Source organism: Geotrypetes seraphini, chromosome 12, assembly GCF_902459505.1.
Source record: "Geotrypetes seraphini chromosome 12, aGeoSer1.1, whole genome shotgun sequence".
NCBI classification, from domain to species: Eukaryota; Metazoa; Chordata; class Amphibia; order Gymnophiona; family Dermophiidae; genus Geotrypetes; species Geotrypetes seraphini.
The window spans coordinates 23,029,024-23,046,666 of NC_047095.1; the positions used below are offsets into that span (position 1 = coordinate 23,029,024).

At 44.0% G+C, this 17,643-nt stretch overlaps 1 protein-coding gene across 12 annotated transcripts in view; it reads left to right on the forward strand.

The window, feature by feature from the left end:
• Positions 1-17,643, forward strand: part of EVI5 (ecotropic viral integration site 5) — a 363,365-nt gene that overhangs the window by 55,540 nt on the left and 290,182 nt on the right. For all 12 annotated transcript variants that reach the window (XR_004536596.1, XM_033916075.1, XM_033916071.1 and 9 more), the window contains one exon: positions 5,156-5,230. Coding sequence is in view for 11 of the 12 variants with exons in the window: in XM_033916075.1 (XP_033771966.1) it covers positions 5,156-5,230 (75 nt within the window). In the remaining variant the exon portion in view is untranslated. The remainder of the gene's footprint in view (positions 1-5,155; positions 5,231-17,643) is intronic.

Consider the following 17,643-nt stretch of genomic DNA (forward strand, 5'->3'; position numbering starts at 1 on the left):
AATTTTAATAAAAACTTGAAACTTGATTTGATCCGGGTGATCCTGATGGCCTTGGACTGGCCTCACCATCCATGGTAGGCAGATCTTATCTGACATCAATGGGACAGGAAGCTCAAGCTTCCTCTTCATCATGACCTCCTCACTCAGGGTCCAGTTCCCATGGAGAACCCCCAGCATGGCTCTTGAGTCCCAGGCCTTGATTTAGAGAGTTACTTTGATGTGGTCATTGCCACTCTGTTGAGGTCCAAGAAGCCCTCTACAATGGCAGCTTACACCAAGATTTGGAAGGCTTTCCAACAATAGTGTGCCAGGGACCAGGTGGAGCTGTTCTGTGCTCCCTTTCCGGTGGTCTTGGCTTTCCTTCAGGCCGGTCAAGAGAAGGGCCTGGTCATGACTTCCTTCAAGGTACAGGTGGCTAGTCTTTCCTGTTTCAGCATGCATAACAGTTCCAATATGCTTACGGCTCATCCAGATGTGACCAGATTTCTTTGTGGGGAGGGGGGGGAAGTGTTTTGCTTGCGGCCTCCCCTGCGACAGCCTTTTCCTACTTAGAATTGAAATGTGCTGAAGGGGCTTGCAGAAGCTCCTTTTGAAACACTTAAGGATTTATCCCTTCTAGACCTTACAGTCAAGACAGTGTTCATCGTGGCGATTGTTTCAGCAACCTTAAACAATGGCAATGTGGTTTAAGTAAATGTCTTATCCAGTCCAAAAGCACTATCAATAAATGTTCAAAAAGTGTGTCTGGATCAATATAAGATTTTAATAACTTATGATAAGTTCAAAAAGGACACCTCAGCCCCACCACTCCACCGCATGTAATAGTTTCTATAGTGGGAAGCAAATTGTGGTGCTTCATCATTGGCTGTCACTTTTTGTTTTTGCACTATTGTTTTTTGTTATTTTTTATATATATGTGTGTATTTACTTTTAAATTTTTATATCTCAATAATTTAAAGAAATAAATATTTCCTTAACACTAAACATTCTCAGTGTCATAGTGTATAGTTTAAAAGTAAGTAGTACTTATCTCAGCCAACACCTAGGGAGTCTGACCCGACATGTTTCACACAACCAAGTGTTTTATCAAGGGTCTCCCTGTGAAATATAAAGCAAAGGGTGTCATATATACTTAAATGTCACCCCTCCCCTATCTAAAGCATATTAGAAAATTTTATATTCGCATATATTTAACCTTACACTCACCAAAGCTGCCGCTGTCATCCGACTCCATATCTAAGTGAGAAAAGATGGCGGCGGCGGCCCTGATCCAGAGTTTAAATCCTCCCTCTCAAACAACTATAGTAAACGCCCCCTGCAGTTCATTGGTCCAAAAATAGGTTACATCAGGGAACCCCATTCTAATTCACTGTTCAGGCCATGAGGCTCAACTGTGTCAAGCCTCATGGACGTTGCAGGCCCCCTTAGTAGACCATTGGCTGAGGGTGGGACATACTATTGCGGACTTGAGATGGCGTGTCATAAAGAAGGTGACAGGGTGGGATAGGGGATGTGACCAGGTTAAACTTAATGAAAACGAGCAAAGGCTTATTTTTTCACTTGACACAGTTGAGCCTCATGGCCTGAACAGCGAATTAGAATGGGGTTCCCTGATGTAACCTATTTTTGGACCAATGAACTGCAGGGGGGCGTTTACTATAGTTGTTTGAGAGGGAGGATTTAAACTCTGGATCAGGGCCGCCGCCGCCATCTTTTCTCACTTAGATATGGAGTCGGATGACAGCGGCAGCTTTGGTGAGTGTAAGGTTAAATATATGCGAATATAAAATTTTCTAATATGCTTTAGATAGGGGAGGGGTGACATTTAAGTATATATGACACCCTTTGCTTTATATTTCACAGGGAGACCCTTGATAAAACACTTGGTTGTGTGAAACATGTCGGGTCAGACTCCCTAGGTGTTGGCTGAGATAAGTACTACTTACTTTTAAACTATACACTATGACACTGAGAATGTTTAGTGTTAAGGAAATATTTATTTCTTTAAATTATTGAGATATAAAAATTTAAAAGTAAATACACATATATATATAAAAAATAACAAAAAACAATAGTGCAAAAGCAAAAAGTGACAGCCAATGATGAAGCACCACAATTTGCTTCCCGCTATAGAAAATATTACATGCGGTGGAGTGGTGGGGCTGAGGTGTCCTTTTTGAACTTATCATAAGTTATTAAAATCTTATATTGATCCAGACACACTTTTTGAACATTGATTGTTTCAGCAAGGCATATTTCTGAGCTGCAGGCTCTCTCTTGTAGAAAGCCCTTTGTCTAGATCATGGAGATGAGGATTTCCCTCCATACAGTTCCTTCCTTTTTCTGAAAGTGGTTTTAGATTTCCATGTCAACCAGGAGGTTCATCTGCCTATCTTTTGTCCCACGGGGTCAGAGCAGAAGGATAAAATATCTATCGTTTTGATTCCTCAGTGAATTTACAGAATGAAGATTATCAAAGGTATGATCTTAATCTTTCATTAGATACTCATTTTCATATGATGTCCATTTTTGAAAAATTGACCCCCTCTTTTAAATGGATAAGATGTTGGAATGTGTTCAACCTGTAGAGCTGTTGAGAATGGCCCTGGAGTAAAAAGCCTGAAACTTTATTCCTATTTCCAGGATTTGCTCATCTTTTAATTTTCAAAATAGTCTTCAATTCTATTTCTTATTTTGTGACTAAGGCCAGGTATTCTCTTAGCAATTTAAAATTCATCGTTTTGCTTGCTAACTGCACTTTAAGTGTGGGAAAATCAGCAGTTAAACTACTGCACTAAAGTTTTTACTGTGTTGGAAGTAAGATTAGTATGGGAAATGCTTAAACTACTGTGCTAAAAGATAGTGTAGTTTACTGCTTTGTGGTCCAGATCTGAAAAGAATGGGTGGAAATCTTTTCCAGGCTGTCCACACACAATTTAAATTCTGCTGGATAATTTCTACCTAACTTAGAACCATGTTTGAAGATGGGGCTCGTGTTTAAAAAGCTGCTAGCACACACTGAGGCTCGGATGCTCAAAAGCTTTCCTTGAAAGTAAGACTGGTGAAAGCCAGTCTTACTTGCAAGAAAGCTCTGCTTCTTATGCTCAAAAGGGTTCTTGGGCTTTTACTGATCCTGGTAGCAGTCACTGAGAACCCTAAACAAATGCATTACAAGGAGCTCATTAGTAGTTAAATGAGTACAGGCAATCCCTGGGTTAAGAATGAGTTCCGTTTTTTAAACTGTTAAGTTGAATTTGTATGAGAATTCTCAGGAGCCAGTCAAGAAGCCATTCAGCACTGAGCAGTAGTGCCAAAGCATGCTCCTACTCGGTGCTGCTCAGTGGCTGAGAAACCCAATCTCGCGACAGCCACCACTGACCGGGTTAACAGCGGGGCAGGAGCGCAGAAAGTTCGCTCTTGCCCGCTGCACTACCAGGGATCGGCAGAGGAGGTATGAGGGCAGGGAGGGGGGATAGGGTGCAGAGCCTGGTGGCAGCCTGCAATAATTCTGGGAGGGGGGCACTGGCCTGAATATAAACCAGGACCCTCATTTTTGGGCCAATTTTTTGGCCTAAAAATCCCAGTTTATATTCGAGTATATACTGTAATTTTGTATTTCATCTGTCCCACTGTTCTCTCTCCATCACCACATCCAACATTTCTCTCTCTTATCTCTCTCTTCCCTATTCATCTATACCCCATTCCTCTCCCACCATTATATCCAGTACTTGTCTTTTCCTCCCTGTGCCCAACAATTCTCCTCTTTCTTCATTTCCCCATGTGCACCATCTCTTTCCCTCTCACTCAGATACCCATGCCCAATAATTCTCCTTTTCTATTCCCTCCCCACCTCAGCATCTCTTTGCCTCACTCCCTCCATTCTTCTGTCCTATGTCCCAAGTTTATGCTCCCCTTCCTCCTTCCATTCTGTGTCCCAAGTTCATGCCCCTCCCATCTTTCTTCCTTCCTTCCTTCCTTCCATCCTTAGTCTGAAGTTTGTGCTCCCTTCCTTCCTTCTGTGTCCCAACGCGACCCTGCTTCTCCTTTTGTGTGCCAATGCATCCCCTCTTCCTTCCTATCCCAACTTGACCCTCTTCCTCCCTTCTGTGTCCCAATGCGAGCCTCATCGTGCCTCCTTCCCTCTCGCGGGTGTCCCAATGCGAGCCTCGTTGTGCCTCCTTCCCTCCCGCGGGTGTTTACCTCCTCTGGTCAGCTCCCTCCTCCCAGCCGCAGTTCTCTTCGCAAAGCCACAGCTGCATTTCCAACATGTGGCCCACTGCTGACCTGGAAGCCTTCCCTCTGATGTCAAGGGAAGGCTTCTGGGTCAGCCACAGGCCGTGTGCAGGAACTGCTGCTCGTGGCTTTGCGAAGAGAAGTGCAACTGGGAAGAGGCTGCTGGCCAGCAAATGTAAACACCCATATGAGGGAGGGTAGGAAAGAGGCATGAATTTGGGATGCAGAATGGATGGAAGAACAATGAGGGGCACATTGGGACAAGGAAAGGAGGAGGAAGGGTGGGCACGTTGGCACAGGAAGGGAGAGGCAGGACCCCGGTTCTTAAGTAAGTGTTCGACATAAGTCAGATGTTCTTAAAACGGGGACTGCCTGTACTCCTTGTAATACTCAAAGGGAAAAGAAGGGAATGCACAGGTTAAAAAAAAACAAACAAAACCCAGGTGAACCTATTGTTTAGTAGAGGTTAAAAAATAAATTTAAAAAACCAAGAGAGCCTGTTGTTTAGCTGAGTGACTCTGGGAGAGCAAAGCCAGCTCATTTGATTGGGGTTTCCCCTGCCAGTTCAACTGAACATGACTCCAGAGCCATGATCAGCTGAACTGACAGGGGAAGCTGAAGGAAGGAAAGAGCAGAGGGAGCCTATTGTGACAGGAAGGGGGATGAGGGGAGGAACTTTGCCTACTGCTTTGCTCTTCTGAGCAGGTGCCAGATAAAGTTCCTCCCATGTTTTACTGGGCTACTCAGCACGATTAGCATGCATATGATTTGTATGCTGTTGTGCTGAGCATAGCTCTGCAAAAGAAAATTGCTCCCAACCCAGCTTTTGTTGTTGGGTTGCCCAGAGCTTTGTGCATTTTCTCTCAGTGGTAACCTTTGGCCTTGTGTTAATGTTTTACTTCTATAACATTTTTGCTTCTAGGCTTATTCTTTAGTGGATCGAGAAGTTGGTTACTGTCAAGGAAGTGCTTTTATAGTTGGTCTTCTTCTAATGCAGGTAAATGCTTCATTTAGTGGAAACATGTTTTTAAAGGGTATGCATTAGTTTCTAAAACCTTTGAGGAGAATAGTTGCATGTGCTAAACTTTTTTTCTGGAATCTAAATCTACTTTTTCCAATATGTATTTCTATTTTATTTTATGCCCTCATTCCACTGAACTCAATGGAAGAAGTGTGTTGTTTTTCTTTTCCTCTGTATATGCACTATGTCCCGAGAGCCCTTCTTGTGCTTTTCAGTGTCACTGAGAGAGGTGTAGACCAAAAGGTCCTATGCACTTCCCAAGCAAGTTTATTTCTACTCTGACTTCAAGCAACTATACTAATTTAGGCATTCCGGGAGTATGGTTAGAGTTTAGTTTGGCAATGCTAAATATTTCTGTCTGGTTAAATTTAAATAGATAATAAGTGATGGTGTTTGGTATGTGACCACATTGGCAGTATCCATTTAGTTTAAGCTTACTCAAATAGTGGCTGAATATTGCTGCCATGTAGATATGTTTTGTTTGTTTTTTTACCTACCTTCACTCCTCTATATCCTGGCTTGCTTTTATTTGGCTATTTTTGGGCTGTTAAGCTGTTGCTGGGTTGGGGTTACTCCTGAGGGAATTCAGCCCAGTGCAGAATTTGTGTAGAATTCCTCCACACCCATATAATTTTGTGAAGTGCCAGCATTGGGTCCCTCTCCTTTCTCCCCTGTAGAGATTGTGCAGCAGGAGAAGGAGGAAATGAACTGTAGGGCTGTAGAAAGGCCCCAAGGTTCATATAAACAGTTGGCTCAAAGCTGGCAGAGGAGGAGGATGTGATCTGATGTGCAATGGTTCACTTTCTTCTCCTGCCAGGCAATTCCTGCGGTGCGGGTGGGAGGGGAGAGAGAGCAGTTGATATTTGCTGAATGTACCATGGGGAGATTTGGAGGGGCACAACATAGTGAGTATGTCATCGGAAGGATAGAAGAGGGAGAGCAGAGCAAGGTGAGTATGCCATGGAGAGGGTAGGAAGAGGGTTGGAGCATAGTGAATGTGTCATCATTGCCATGGAGAGGGTTGGAGGCAGACTAAGGTGAGATGGTGGCAAGCTGATATCAGTGTGGGGGACTCAGGTTTGAGGAGTTCTGGGGAGGGTAGAGGAGGAATACAATGATTGGGACTGAGTACTTAGGGGAAAGAAGAATAAGAGGTAGGAGTGTGGTGGTGGGACAGAGAATAAGAGGCGGGGGCATTGCATATGGGAGGAGACTTTGGGGGTAGACAGAATTAGGGGTCAGTGGAGAGAGAACTGCAGTTAGTGAGAGAAGGAACCAGGAAACCCTCAACCTGAAGAGGAAAAAGGCAGGAGGGAATTTCAGGCCTTATGATGGGGAAATTCTGTGCAAAAACATTACAAACAATGTAGAATTTTGCAGAATTTTTAAATATTGTGCGTAGAATTTTCAAAAATGTTACACAGAATTCCTCCAGGGCAGTAATTGGGGTTTTGGAAGAGTGAGGCCTTGGTGCATGGAATTTAGAGGACAGGTAGAGATTTCCTCAGATGTGGAATCTTATTAAGTCCAACAGCTTCCTCCCTGCTTTTGTATTTAGTATAAGTTTTTGACAGATGACACAAAATACACTCAAGGAATATAATATAATTTGATGATTATTAATGTGATTCATTTTATTTTATGGACATTGTATTGTATTGACATATATTTTATTGTAAATCACATAATACTTTGGATAAATAAAGTTTTAAGGGGGAGGAAGTGACGTCAGCTCACAGGATGGCTGCTTGAACAGAGAGCTCCGTGGAGGCACGGGAGAAATATTAAAATTGCAGCGTTCTGACCGAAGGAGTTATATTCTTTATGATACTGTGGCACAACAGCGGAGATGGAGACCCGTAAGAAGTTGGACAAATTTCGATTCCCTTTGCCTGAAGGGGAGAAATCGGCAACCGCGGGCAGTAGCGGACTGCCGGGATGTAAAAAAAAAAATGGCGCCGGCGCACGTGGAATCGGACGAGGAAGAGATTGCCATCGAGAGCGCACCAGTTGAAGCGATCACCCCCCAAGTATTACAAGAGTGGTTTCGAGATCTTAAGAAGGAAATGGTGGGTGTTCGCCAGGATTTAAAAGCTGCAATGACGGAACTGCGGTCTGAGGTGGCCGAGTTGGGAGGTCGGGTGGGAGACACGGAAGATCGCGTTTCGGAGATGACACAAGATCTGCTGAATATGCGAGCTGAATTGAATCAAATGCCATCCTCCATCCAGATGTTGCAATCTCAGGTGGAGGATTTGGAAAATAGATCACGCAGATGCAACTTGCGTTTTAAGGGCATTCCAGAGCTGGAGGAGTATAAGGATGGGGCTGCAGTGGTGAAAAAGATCTGTGCTGATTTACTCACTGAAGCACATGGCTCCCTGACTGATCCAATAGTGCTGGTGAGGGCACACCGCAGTTTAGGTCCTGCACGAAGCACAGGGCCTAAGGACATTATTGCTTGCTTCCAGGATTTTGGGATTAAAGAAAGCATTCTACAAATAGCGAGGCGCAAGCAGGAATACCGCTGGAATAATATCTCGGTGGGCATCTTTCAAGACTTAGCCTGGACCACTCTGCAAAAACGTCGGAACTTTCAACAGATAACGCAATTGCTGCGAGCTGAGGGCCATCGCTACCGCTGGTTATTTCCCTTTGGAGTATGGATCACGATTGATGGCAAATCCAAACGTGTTGGTGATGTGGATGAGGCGTGGGCAGCCCTGAAGGAAATGGGGTGCAAGAATGTTCCTGAGGTTCCAGTGCCTGTATCTAAGAAGGCGGAGAAGCGTTCTACTGGAGTTTGGTCCACTGTTGGACGTGCGGGGAAGCGGCATTTAAAGGATCAGACCTGATGGATTGAGGGGATTATTACCCATTTTTTCTTTGCTTCCTCCCCGTTTTTCTCTAGGACGTTCGGTCCTAGTTTAGGGGAGTCTGGCATTTGCCAGGGGTTCTTTAGATTGATTTTTGAAATGACTAATTTGATTCTGCATATTCAGAAAGAGGTTATGTATAGAATTTAGTACGAGTTTTCCATGACAAGAATTATTGTCTGTGGGATTATTATTATTTTACTTATACTATTACGGATGTTGTTCATTGTAATGGGCATTTGTGGTTTTTGGGGTATGGATGAGTGACGCTAGTATAAAAGGGCTCAGTTGCCTTCTGTGGGGGGGAGACCTTACTTCTTCTCCTTGGCTGCCCAGATCTTGGGCATGTCAGGGTCGTATAGACAGCAGGGGGGGAGGGAGGGGGGGAGAGGGGGTAGGGGGGGTGGGGTTAGGGGGGGTCACTTGAGGAATGATAGTTCTCTTGTCCTAGGCTCGTGGAATGTTAATGGATTAAATAACCCTGGAAAGCGTAGTATAGTTTTTCGTGAACTGCATCGGCTGAAGTGGGATATATGCTTGCTGCAAGAAACTCACTTAAGATCGAGGGACGAGCGGTTACTGCACACTCAACATTATGATCAAGTGTGGACTCATAGGGCTCGAGGCACACAGAGGGTGGGGGGTTTAGCTGTTTTGGTTCGTAAGGGGATAGGGCTGGAGGTGGATGAGGTTTTCAAAGATAGGGAGGGACGCTGTTTAGCTATACGGGGTAAGATACAGGATAAAATGACTACTATTATTAATATATATGGGCCTAACACTGATCAATCACATTATTATTCTGGTCTCACAGATGACTTGACTGCTTTCGCAAGGGGAGCGATTTTTTGTGGAGGGGATTTTAATGTGTGCCCAGATCTATCATTAGATCACTCCAAAGGGGGACGAGTGGTTCTCCGACGTCATAGTAAGGCTTTGATTAGGTTTATGCATCTATTGGGATTGGTGGATTGTTGGAGATTGCTACATGGTACTCAGAAGACTTATTCTCATTTCTCTAATGCTACTCAGACTTACACGAGAATAGATGGTATTTGGGTACATAGAAATCTTTGGGGCGGGATTCAAGAGGCGGAGATTGGTAACATTCAGATCTCCGATCACGCTCCTGTCTGGGTGGTATGCAAGGGACTTAGGATACAATCAGGTAACAGATTTTGGCGTTTAAATGAATCACTTTTAGGGGACCCTATTGTATTGCAAGAAGTGCAGGATTCTATTGTAGACTATCTATATATAAATGACAATGGGGAAGTAAGGGATGGGACACTTTGGGATGCACTGAAAGCTGTTATTCGGGGTATTTTTGTTAAATGGGGGGCCCGTAAAAAACGGGACAAAGCTAAGCGCTCTTTGGGATTGAGGGAGCAATTGGTGGATTTAGAAAAACAGCATCAATTAGATCCTAGGCCTAGGGTGTATGAGGCCTTGAGTAAAGTTCGATTGGAATTACACCAAATGCAACTGGAGGATTTAGCTTTTAGAAAGACACAATTGAAACAGGCTATGTTTGAGAATGGAAATCGGTCTAGTGCTATGCTTGCCCGCTATTTGCGAGCTCGAAGGATGTCTGCTACTATTCAGAGTATTCGTGGAACTGATGGAGTTAGGTATAGGACTGATAAGGATATACATAACCAGTTTACTACATTTTTTGCAGAGTTGTATCGTGGGGACAACTTGAGTGAGGGATCTAAGATTTCAGATTTCTTAGATATGGTCCCTTTGCCAAAGCTCTCGGATTTGGAACAAGAGAGGTTGGATCTTCCCATAACGGAGGGGGAGGTGTCTGGGGTCATACGGGGTTTGAAAGGAGGGAAATCTCCGGGATTAGATGGGTTATCGAATGTGTTCTATAAGACCTTTAGGGAGCAGATTGTTTCACTGTTGGTGAGGGTTGGTAATGGAGTGCGAGACGGGGGCTCTTTGCCATCTACTATGGGAGAAGCAGGGATCACAGTATTGTTGAAACCGGGACGGGACCCGGAGCAGTGTGGAGCATATCGTCCCATCTCATTATTAAATGTTGATGCTAAAATTTTGGCGAAGGTGTTAGCATTGAGATTGGGACGAGTGTTACCGGGACTTGTCCATGTTGATCAAGCTGGATTTATCCAGAAGCGTCAAGTGGGAGACAATATACGTAGAACTTTACATTTGATCTGGGAGGCACAGCAACAAAATAGTAAAATGGTCCTATTATCCATAGACGCTGAAAAGGCCTTTGATCAGGTCAATTGGAACTTTTTATGGGCAGTAATGGAACGGATGGGAATTGGGGGAATGTATGAAAAATGGATAAGGAATTTTTATTTGACACCGAGGGCTTGTATTAAAATTAATGGGCTTTATACAGATTTCTTCTCTATTACAAGAGGGACCCGACAGGGTTGTCCACTCTCCCCTTTACTGTTTGCTTTGTATTTAGAACCTTTGGCTTGTTATATTCGGGATTTGGGGGCAGTTAGAGGAATTCATATTGGAGATCGGGAACATAAATTGGCGCTATTTGCAGATGATATTCTTTTTTATGTGATGGACCCGGAGACTACTCTGACTGGGTTGTTGGAGGTATTTGGGACATTTAGAGGTCTATCTGGTTTTACGATCAACATGGACAAGTCCGAATTTTTGAATATTTCTTTGGAGGAGGGGGAGGCGCAGAGGTTGGCTGACACCTTTCCGGTGAGGCGGGTACTGGGGCATCTTAAGTATCTTGGTATTTTGATTCCATCTGATTTATCGTGTCTTTATGATCTCAATTACTCTAAGATAGTGCGTTTCGTGCGGAGAGACTTGCAAGCTTGGAAGGGTTTGTGGTTGTCCTGGTGGGGGCGTATAGCTGTTGTCAAAATGAATATCTTACCCCGTCTATTATTTTTATTCCAAACGCTGCCCATAGCGGTGCCGAGGGGGCTTTTGAAGCTATTGCATAAGGAATTTCGATATTTTATTTGGCAAGGGAAACATCCCAGGTTGAGTCAACAAGTACTTTGGTCTGCTAGGGAAGATGGGGGACGGGCAGTGCCCAATCTGCACTGGTATTACGAGGCTGCACAACTCCGTTTTATTTTGGATTGGAAGATCGCAGTGTTTAAACCTGGGGTTCAAATAGAACAAAGCTATGTTCCGCATTGTACACTGAATAATTGGCTGTGGATCTCTTCCTCGCTGTCAGAGCGATTGCAGGGGCAAGGGAACCCGTTCTTTTGTCATTTAGTACGGATGTGGGGTTCTTTATATCAAAGGGAAAAGAGTGGTAGGGGAGTTTCCACGCTGGCTCCTATCAAGGGGGAACCGCGGTTTATGGCAGGATTGGAAAGGAGGGCGTTTCGGAAATGGGAATCTATGGGGATTCTTACATTTCGAGATGTACTAGTTGGGGGATGCTTACCTACTTTTGATGCATTGGTGACTAAGAAGCCTGGGTTAAGAGGCGAATTTTTTGCATACATGCAATTGAGACATTTTATGATCTCGGAAAGTTGGGATAAAGGGAATCCCCAGGGGACTGAATCTTTGGAAAACTTATGGCTTTTGTTGAGTAGAGTACCGAGACCGATTTCCATTCTTTATAAGTTCTTGCGCGGTAGAGTGGTGATTTCCTTTCCTTTTAAACAACAGTGGGAACGGGACCTCCAGCTGCATCTTTCTGCAGATGATTGGTCACGTATTTGTATGGAGGTACAGAAAGCATCTCATTGTATATTGGTCCAAGAAAATGCTTATAAAATTTTAACACGCTGGTACTTCACACCTGCACGGTTACATATTATGTACCCTCAAGTTTCAGACTCTTGCTGGAGATGTGGTAAGAGCCCTGGATCTTTTATGCATATTTGGTGGGACTGTGGGGTGATTCAGAAATTTTGGGTTATTGTTACACGATCTTTGACATTGTGGATCCAGGATCCATTGCAACTTTCACCTCAAGTTTGTCTGTTAGGGTTACATAATGTTAGAGAAGTTCCTTGGCAGACAAAACTGGTCAGAATGGGGTTGGTGGCGGCCAAATGTTTAATAGCATTATATTGGAAGAAGTTAGCCGCTCCACCAGAAGAGGAATGGTTAGAGAAATTGCGAAAACTTGCACAGATGGAATGTATAGCTGCTAAGCATTATGGTTATTATGACTTACAAAGGCGGACTTGGGACAAAATATTTCAGTACATTTAATTATTTCCTCATGTGGGGTGGGAGGGTGGGATAGAGGGTGAGGGGAGGTGTGGTTCATTGGGAGTCTTTTTGAAGGAACAACGAAAGGACTCCCTCATGGTGTTTATTCGATGGGGGATATTATTGATTATATTGGTTTACTTTATGTAGGGTGGCGGGATTGAGATATATTTATGTTAGGGGGTTTTCTCCCTTTTTTTTTTTTTTTTATATGCTTTATTGAAAGATTGTAATATTACGGATTGGTTTACAAATGGTGTTTGTATTGTTTATCATCATTATAAAATTCTAATAAAAATTGATTAAAACAAAAAAAAAAATAAAGTTTTAAGATGAGCCCTGATGAGGAAAAACAGTGAAGGGGATGATACTTGGAAGTCCCAACAAATTCCATGAGGAAGGCATGGGTATGTGGAGTGCTTAGATTAATATATTTTTTTTAATTTTTGGGAGGGGAAAGAGACAGATGAGCTTTTGTGGGTGTGTTCTAACATTTTTGTTACTGTCACAGGTTCCTAGAGGATAGGGGATTGAGGGGTACAGATAGGAGTTGAGCTAGGTTATAGGAATAGTCAGGGACCACTACACAGGTGATAGGCCTGAGGGGCTGCCGCGGGAGTGGACTACTGGGTGGGATGGACCTCTGGTCTGACCCAGCGGAGGCAAATTCTTATGTTCTTATGTCATGTGTTATGATATAAAGGTTGAGGACAGGGATTTTAGATAGAGGAAGAATATTGGCAGAAGGAAAGATGGGAGAGACTGGATGGGGCAAGGTAGGTCTTGAACACAATGTAATTGAGGCTAAAAACTGTTTCAGTGCGAAGGGTACAGTAGTGGGTTCTTTCCCCAAACCTGGAAGTATTGCAGAAGGCATCAACTGCTTTCTCCTTTTATAAGTTGTCGGGATCCTTCTGCACTGTCTGAGGGTGCATTGGCTTCGCAAGAGGATCCTTCGTCACAAAATGCACTCCCCCCCCCCCCCCCCAAGAAGTTACAGATCAAAAATCCAAAAGGATGCTGAAAACTGGAAATGTCTCTCTAGTACGTGACACATGAAAAACATTCTATGTTCCAAGAAAATGGGAAAATGCCAGAAAGCCTGTCAAATCTAGCGAGGCTAGGAATTTTTCCAGTGCCACTGAGGCTACAACCGAACGCTCTGTCTCTGACTTCAGATCCAGTATGGGTCTCTGGTCATCTAAGTTTTTCTTAGTCATGATAAAGTATACAGAGTATCTGTCCAAGCCCAACTCTGTGCCCGGCATTGACTCTATGGCCTGAATTTCCAGGAGCCATTTTACAGTTGCTCAGACTTTGACCGCTTTCTCTAGCCTTCCAGCCAGAGAATCTACAAAGAGGTCTCAGAGAGGGAGAACAAATTCAAGCTTGTAGCCCTCTTAAATGATGTCCAGTACTCATTTGTCTGAACAAATCCTTGCCCAGACCTTCTTGTACTCTGAAAGTCTCCCTCCTATTTGGGGAAATTCGGGCTTCGGCCTGACATCATTGGGACTTCTTGGTAACCACTGCTGAGTAGCGATCTGACAACTGAGATTGTCTGGAGCCACCTAACTACTGGAAACCAAAATTGGAAAAGGTGTAGCAATGGATAGGGAAAGACTGGACCATGGACAGGAAAACTTGTTTACTAGGCCTAATGCTTTTTTTTGCTATTCCTATCTTATCTGCCAATATCCAAAGATGACCTATCTTCTTAAGAGATCCAAATTCTGGATTCCATCCCAGCATTAGGCCTAGTAAACAAGTTGTCCTCGCCATGGTCCAGTCTTCCCTTATCCATTGCTACACCTTTTCCAATTTTGGTTTCCAGTAGTTTCCACTCCTATTACTAACCTACAAGTGTGTTCATTCTGCTGCCCCTCAATATCTCTCCTCTCTTCTTATACAGAGAACTCCATTCCTCAGATCAGCTGCTCTTAGCTGTACCCTTCTCCTCCACTGCCAATTCCAGACTTTGTTCATCTAGCTGCCCTGTATGCCTGAAATAAATTACCTGAGTTTGACCGCCACTCCCCTTCCCTTGTTTTAAAGCAGACTAAAAACCCACCTTTTTGATATAGCCTTTAATCCATAACCCTACTCCCCACTGCCCACCACCCTAGCCAGCAGATTAACCATTCTCCCTAACTGTATCCATGGCAACCTGTTTTTATCCCAGGACAAGCAGGCAGCCTATTCTCACATATGGGTGACATCATCCACGGAGCCCAGATGCGGCCAGCCTCGCAAGCAGACTTGCTTGTAGAAATTTAGAAGTTTCGAGTCAGCCTCATCGCGCATGCGCGAGTGCCTTCCCACCCAGCACAGGGCGAGTCTCCTCAGTTCTCAGTTTTCTGCAGAGCCGAGAAGTCCGTCTTTGACTCTCTGCATTTAACTTTGTTACTTTGTGCCTTCTCTCACCGTGGTTTGTGTTATTTTCTTCACGAATTGGTGTCTTCTTTTATTTCTAGTTAAAAAAAAAAAAATTATTTTCTTCCGTTCGACTGGCGGGACAGGTCGCACGGCCGCAGCCCAGGGGCTTCGACTTTGCTGCAGCTATTTTTCCTCCGATGTCCAGGCCAGCAATGGGCTTCAAGAAGTGTAGCCAGTGCCAGCGTGTGATTTCTCTCACAGACCCACACCATTGGCGCCTCAACTGCCTTGGGCTGGGCCATCAACCAAAGTCGTGGGAGCGCTGTGCTACTCTTCAACCTCATGCCCGTAAACATCAGATTTTAGTGGAGAAGCTTTTCGGGATGGACTGTTCAGTCACACCCTCGCCTTCGAAAGCGGCCTTGGTTCCACCTTCTACCGAGGGTCCTCCTGCCTCCACGACTCCAACCTCGAACCTCATCAAATCTTCCTCATTTTCGGCGGCTCTTGCCTTGAGTACACCTGCTCTATCTTCCTCTGGATCCTCAGGTCAGATAGCTCAGCAGAAAGTTCCAGTGGTGATCCTCAAGCTTGCTAAGACTTCAAAGTCAAAGCACATTTCCACTGCTTCTTTGGAACCTCCAGCCATAACAGGTGGTCCGACTTCAGACGCTGATCCATCCTTGCCGGCTTCCTTCCAGACCATGTTAGAGCAGCAATTTGTGTTAGTGAGCTCCAAGCTTTAGTTGCTGATCCACCTTTCACTGTGTTCTATCATGACAAGGTGGTCCTCCATACTTATCCTAAATTCCTACCTAAAGTGGTTTCAGAATTTCATCTCAACCAATCCATTGTTCTTTCCAAAGCCTCATTCTCACCCTGGAGAATCAGCTCTTCATACTCTGGACTGTAAACGTGCTTTGGCCTTCTATTTGGAACACACCAAACTTTTTGTCTCCTTCGATCCAAACAAGTTGAGACATCCAATCTCTAAGCATACCATCTCCAACTGGATGGCTGCTTGTATTTCTTTCTGCTATGCCCAGGCTGGATTACAACTATAGAGTCAAGTCACAGCCCATAAAGTCAGAGCAATGGCAGCTTCAGTAGCTTTCCTCAGATCTACACCTATTGAGGAAATTTGGAAAGCTGCTACTTGGTCCTCGGTTCATACTTTCACCTCTCACTATTGTCTGGATGTTTTCTCCAGACGGGATGACCATTTTGGCCAGAGAGTATTACAAAATTTATTCTCCTAAGTTGCCAACGCTCCCACCATACCATTCTGGTTAGCTTGGAGAATATGTGAGAATAGGCTGCCTGCTTGTCCTGGGATAAAGCACAGTTACTTACCATAACAGTTGTTATCCAGGGACAGCAGGCAGCTATTCTCACAACCCACCCATCTCCCCCTGGTTGGCTTCTCTGCTAGCTATCTGAACTGAGGAGACTCGCCCTGCGCTGAACGGGAAGGCACTCGCGCATGCGCAGTGCGGCTGACTTGAAACTTCTAAATTTCTACAAGCAAGTCTGCTTGCAAGGCTGTCCACATCCGGGCTCCATGGATGACATCACCCATATGTGAGAATAGCTGCCTGCTGTCCCTGGATAACAACTGTTACGGTAAGTAACTGTGCTTTCTGTCTTGTCTGTTTAGATTGTAATCTCCTTCAAGCAGGGACTGTTTTCTTCGTGACTCTGTACAGCACTGTGTATCTCTGGTAGCGCTATAGAAATAATTAGTAGTAGTAGTAATGCATCCGTGGGCTGTGCTTCTACAAATGTAATGCAGTCCAGTTTTGTATAGTCACTTTTATGCTGCAAGCACTGCAACTAGTTTTCAGAGAGAAAACATTCACAAAAGCAGGGTTCCACTTGCAGCCGCTTCTGGATTTTCTTAGGTCTCCTCCCCGTGTTTCCCTTTAAAAATTAGTGGTTGAAAAGTACATGTTAAAAGTGCTTGTGTAGTTTACTCCTCGGATCAAATAGCATGTTTATATTTGGAAATAGAATGTACGCATGCTATTTTCCTCTTTGAACCTAAAACTCAATTTCAATGCTAATCTAATCTATAATTTGTGAATCGCTATATGCCTAAATAGGTTCAAGACGACGTACAATTCGGGTGTTAAGCGAACAGATAAAGGAAAAAGGAGAAAGGGGAGCGGTGAAGAGACCTCTGTAGGAAGCAAAGAGGAGATATTTGAAGTACGGTTTACATTGGATAAGCATTGAGGAGATATTAGAAATACAGTTTATTTGGAGCAAGGAAGAGATCTTTTTTGTTGAACAAGCTATTGATTGTCACAAAATGCCTGTGTGAATTTTCAGTTGGGTATGGACAAGTTTGCTGCTGAGCTGACTGGAATCTTAGACTATTCAGACAGTGGGGCGCAGCTTCCTTGGATAATAGTCAACTAAGGTCTCCCTCTGTTGGTGCAGTAACTTTGGTGCTTAAAATTACTCTTCTGCTGCTGTATCTGAAGGAGTGATATAGAGTTTTTGATAGTTTTATGAATGAGATATTTATATGTTGTGATTTGTCAAGTCTCCAAACTCTGCCTCAAACTAAAAACTTGCAAGTGCACTTTGGATCCTTTCCCCTCCTATCTATTCGAGAATATCCCTACACAGGCCATTGCTTCCCTCACCAAACTCATAAACTCTGCCCTAACATCGGGCCTTTTTTTCCCCGACATGGGACACATTTCATTGTCCCCTCTACTGAAAAAGGCCGACCTTGATCCCTCCATTCCATCAAATTACCGTCCTATAGCAAATATCCCTCTCCTAACCAAGTTATTAGAATCCATCATATCCACCCAACTCTCATCCTACCTAGAAAGATTCTCTACCCTCCTACCCCACCAATTTGGCTTCAGACCCAACTTCAGCACCGAATCCCTCTTAGCCTCTCTAATCTCTAAGGTGCAACAACTC